At 54.8% G+C, this 5,082-nt stretch overlaps 1 protein-coding gene across 1 annotated transcript in view; it reads left to right on the top strand.

Annotated features, from left to right (window-relative positions):
* The window catches only part of Ccdc85c (coiled-coil domain containing 85C), a 79,303-nt gene extending 74,414 nt beyond the window's left edge, over positions 1-4,889 (top strand). Inside the window, exons 4-6 of the mRNA XM_050154689.1 lie at positions 524-619; positions 1,210-1,308; positions 2,040-4,889. Of these exons, the coding sequence (XP_050010646.1) occupies positions 524-619; positions 1,210-1,308; positions 2,040-2,129 (285 nt within the window). The 3' untranslated portion in view covers positions 2,130-4,889. The remainder of the gene's footprint in view (positions 1-523; positions 620-1,209; positions 1,309-2,039) is intronic.
* Positions 4,890-5,082: the final 193 nt, after the last annotated feature.

The following is a 5,082-nucleotide window of genomic DNA, read 5'->3' as shown; positions in this document are numbered from 1 at the left end:
GGCCATCTCCAGATACGAGATTTGCCTAGGGCATCAGGTCCTCTCTGGACTGCTGATTGCCAGGGGGACCACCTGGGGCTTCGCTCCAAGAAGCTCTAACCCCAATCCTTCAGCAGGCAAAAGCCAGCGCAGAGGCATTTTGTCACTACACGGCAGTCACTGCTGTGGACGTGGCATCTTCTCCCCACATACAGGGTCCCCCCCACATACAGGGTCTTCTCCCTCCACATACAGGGTCTTCTCCCTCCACATACAGAGTCCCCCCCCCCCCCCACTTTTGGCTCTGTAAGTCACCATGCAGTCTGCAGCAGAGGTGTGTTCAGGAAGCATAGACTAGCTAGGCAAAGGTCAGCTTCAGGATGCTCAGCTCTCATCCAGGCCTCTTCTCCACCCTTGTCCTTCCAGCCCCCAGCCCCTGCCTCTTGTCTGGGTGTTGGTTCCATGTAACCCAAACTGGTATTTACCCCAGTGACAGGCATTTGGGACCCAGCCAGGGGGCTCACATGTGCCGTTCTTTCCACAGGGCCCTGCCTGCCCTGTACCTGAGCTGCCCTCACCCCCTTCCACTGTCTACAGTTCTGCAGGACAGAAGCCCGAGGCTGTTGTGCATGCCATGAAGGTAAAATGTACTGTTTGCCCTTCCCGAGCACACAGTAGGACCGTGGGATCATGGGACCTTTCTCTTCAAGTGCTTTACCTCCAAGCTCAGGGCACTTAGTGGGGGTGGGAGACTGTGTCTCTTGGTGGCTGGGGCACACGGTTGCCTGGAGCACCATGGGACTTACGCTGGATGTGGTCATGAGTGTGTCAATTGTCTGCTCAGCCTGAGGTACTGCAGCTGGGGAGACTGACAAGTGTTCTCCTAAGGCCAGAGAGAGGCCTGGGGTGGGAGTGAGGCTAGAAGTGGAGGTCCAGGCTAGCCTTGTGCCTCTAGGTACAGCAGGCAGGTTTCAGGGGACTCTAGTGTCTGGAGTGGGCTTGCATACCTGAACACAGCAGCACGTCAGGGGTCTCCTGCCTGCCTTTGTATGTATATCATGGTTGTCACCCACACATGTGCATGGGTACTCAGTCTTAATGGCTGCTAGCAGAAACTGCCATGTCCCGCAAGGCTGGGTACGGGCTCGTGAAGCAAGACCACCTGAAGTCCCTGTCCAGCCTCCCTGGTTTCCTGAGTGTCTCTTGAGGCTGTGACACTTGTTTCTTCAGGTTCTAGAAGTACACGAGAACCTTGACCGGCAGCTTCAGGACAGCTGTGAGGAAGACCTGAGTGAGAAGGAGAAGGCCATCGTTCGAGAGATGTGCAACGTGAGGCTCTTCCCGGGGCTGGGGCTGGGGCTGGGGCTGGGTTGGGCACTGAGGCTGGGGCTGGGGCTGGGTTGGGCACTGGGGCGTGGCCACCTGCTTCTCATTTGCTCCGCTATGGCTGGGGGAAGATGACCGGCTCTGGGATCCTGGTTCATTACCACTTACCATACTTCCCCTTTGAGAGGCTCCTGACCCCTCACCAGCTCTGTCCCTTCCCAGTAGTGCCATGCCTGGGGTTCTAGACAGAGCCTGGGCTCTCATCTTCATCCCAATTGTGGGGCCCTGTTTTTTTTCCTCCCTCACTGGTGCCCCTTGGTGGCCTCTGGCCTTGCAGTTAGTGCTCAGACCTGGCCTTGCAAGTGAGCACTCTATCCTGTGGGAGAGAGAGCCTCGTCTTCATCTCCCAACTACCACTTGTCATCTTCATTGGACCCTCACAGAAGCCACTAGGACAGGCTCTGAACCTGGAGTCTAGGTGTACCTCATATTGTTTCCTGAGACTATGGATCCCACTGGACATCTGAAAAGATGAGCTCACACCTAGCAGTGGCCTGCTTGGGGGTCAGGCATAACGGTGATGGTGGGCACCTCTACCTTCCTGTGGCCTCAGCTGCATGGCTCTGAAGACATGGGCGATTTTGCAGGGTGGTAAGGCAGTAGGTATGTGGGGCCCGAGAGCAGGATTGAGGTGAGCACTCCACCCCCACTTAACACTGTGTGCCTCCTCACAGGTGGTCTGGAGGAAACTGGGAGATGCCGCCAGCACCAAGCCCTCCATCCGGCAGCACCTGTCTGGTAACCAGTTCAAGGGGCCTTTGTAGGGCCATTCCTCCATGGATGTGGACTGGCCCTGCCTAGAGTCTGAGGCCCTAGACCTGGTAGAAACTCTGGCCCAGCCACTGTCTTTCTCTGTGGTGAATTGTACATAGGACATGGCCTACCTGGCTGCCCTGGTGTGACACTGACAGCCAGGCCTCCACCTCCTGCCTCCCTCACCAGCAAACCTTGGGAAGATGAGAAGCCACAGGCTGTTTGCTGCAGCAGAGTGGTCAGGCAGCCTGGCTCCCTGTTTGAGCTCCGTGTTCCACTCGCAAGAAGCTTCTGAGACTCCAGGCCCGGGACTGTCTGGGGCTGTCCTGCTCTTGGTGGATGCCCCTCATCAAGCCTTCTACCCTGGCTGTCCCTCACACTGACAGAAGCCACCAGAGCTTGAATTGTGACACAGGTGGCACTTTTCTGCCACCCTGCCATAGCCAGGACCCTGGGTTGTGGAGCACTGGGTCCCATGTGTCCATGGTTGGCTGGGAGCTCAGGGTTCCGTGCTACTTGGGGGTCGGTACCTCGCCATCCCGGTGCCAGCTGCTGCTTATTAGCACTCACCCCCTCAGCAGTGTCTCCCTGCCCATGCCAGGCGTAGCCATCTCTTAGATCTCTCCTTCAAGTTTCATTTTCTGGTTTACAGCAACATAGGAAGTCCTGGAGAGTGTCTAGGATGAGCTCAGCATCCTCTCTGGATAGGAAGAACTGGGCCATGGCCTGGGTCACTGTCGGTGTAGCCTCCCCCGGATGCACCCTGGGTCACTATGGCTGGAGCTGCAGGAGCTGCCCCTGATGAGTTTTCCTTGGGAAGGAAGGGGCACGACCTGGTTCTGGCTTTAATTTACTTGTGTGGCCTTCAGAAAGTCACTCAGCTTCTCCAGGCGCCTAGTGAGAAGATGGGCTGAGGTTCCATTTCAGTCTGCTCAGTGGGCTTCTGTCCTCTCTCACAGCTGACGAGCTCATGTGCGACCTACTGGGAACATGTTAGGTGGGCAGAACAGTGGCTAGCTGTCTCCGCACAGGTCACCTCTCTGAGCCTCAGCCCCTCCCTACAGGGACCCCGGGGGTTCAAATAAGCGTGTCAGTGCACACGATCATGCCTAAACGGCGAAGCATGACAGATAGGGATGGTTTCTACCTTGGTGTGAGGAAAATGAGGAAGTGGTGCTTTTGCGAACTATATAGATATCTCAAGACCTGCAGGAGGACCAGGCCCTCCCTGCTGCTGGCATCATCCGTGCCAGGTATTTACTTCCTCACTCAATGGTACTTTCGAGCCCCATACAGCAAGCACTTGAGCCCAAAGAGCTTGTTTGTCCTCGCCTCAGGCAGTTCTCCTTCAGGCCCCAGCCACACCCTGTGAGCTAAGGGGACCTGCTAAGAAGGTGGTAGCATCTTACTTCCCTCCCAACCAAGGCCTCATGACCCCTTGGGCTGTTCCCACCACCTCTGTTGCCCGCACCCTTGGGTCCCACGCTCTCAGGGGAAAGGCCCATGGCCTTCGGTGTGCCCAGGGAGTGTTGTGCAAGGGCAGTAGGGAACAGGTCTACTGCTCTGGCTGTGGGGCACTGGGAAGCTCTTTCTAGAAATGCTGATGTCTGGTCAAGTGTTTAACTTGTTGGTACCCACCTGCTAGCCCTGGTACTGGGTGATTCCTGTTAAGTAGGTTGCTGGGCAGGCAAGACCCTTACAGGTTCTTTGAGGCCAAGGAATCCCAGAATAACGCAGAGGTATATGGGTCCACACAAGGTGGGAGCCTCATCCAGGAGTCCCAGGAAATCACATTTGTATCAGGATGGCTTAGCCACCACTGACATAAGCAATAAGTCAGGACTCCTGGAATCTGAAGACTGGCCAAGAAAGAAAAGCCTAGAAGCTACCTATCCCTTCTGGAGAGATGTGACCCCGTCCCTAATGCTGCAGAGACATCATGGGAACTGAAAGAACATAAATCTTTGAGTACCTGTCCTTCCGCAGGGTGGAGCAAGCTAGGCCCTTTCAGCAATGGGCTAGCTCTCTAAGGACAGTCTGTGTCTTATCTCAGACCTAATAGCAAGGAGGGGCTAGCAGCAACCCAGTGAGCCCTGGGCTGGGGAGGGCAGGTGGTCTTCTGGGGCCACCCCCCTTTCTGGAGCTTTAGCTTTTGCAATGCTGACTCTCCACCTCAAGCTCACAAGACGCTTGCACTGGCTCCACCTCCCACTGTGACGGAGGTCACCGGGCTCCTTCCAGGTGGCCTCGCCTACCCTGGAGTCAGAATCTGCTGAGCACATTTTCATTTGCATTAAACAGCCACAAGCCAGTGTTTTAAAGACAAAGTGACCTTTCATTTTTCTTTCTTGAAACTTGAGAGGATGTGAGATACATACTACTGATTTTTTTTTTTTTTTAAAGAAACAAACTAAATGCATGGCTGCAGAGTGGCAGAGGTGTATATTTTCATACTGTGGGGGAAAGTGTGCTGCTTTGGGGAGGGGCTGGAACGCCTGGTTCCTGCCCTGTTGATGGTGGTGAGATCTGCAGCTGCCCCCTCCTGCCCTGGCTGTGTGCAGAGCTGGAGCCTGTGGACTTTGGCGGTTTCTACCTTCTATTGAACCACTTTCTATTGAACCACTTTGATTTGTGGAGAGAAAAAAGAAATAGAACTTTTGATAGTGTGGTAAAAGCATTGATCTGAACTATTTTAGTAAAAGGAGTAACAAATAAGATTGTGACAGTGTCTATTTGAACTAGATAATAAAGGCCTCTTTGTGAGCCTGTGAGCTGGGTGTGTGCTGCCTGCCTCTGTGTGCGCCGATGGCTGGCCTACAGCGGACACTGAAGGCCACTCTTGGTTACTTCCAGGCCAGGAATGGGAGGGTTTCCAAGCCTTGATCCCTCTAGAAGCTTGTATAGGCAGAACACCTGATTCTGCACTGGACCCCATGTCCTTCAGTCAGGTCTCACATGGACAAA

This window comes from Alexandromys fortis, unplaced genomic scaffold (assembly GCF_014885135.2).
Source record: "Alexandromys fortis isolate MF-2015 unplaced genomic scaffold, M_Fortis_MF-2015_v1.1 scaffold_91, whole genome shotgun sequence".
NCBI classification, from domain to species: domain Eukaryota; kingdom Metazoa; phylum Chordata; class Mammalia; order Rodentia; family Cricetidae; genus Alexandromys; species Alexandromys fortis.
This window is presented reverse-complemented; position numbering and strand designations above follow the sequence as displayed.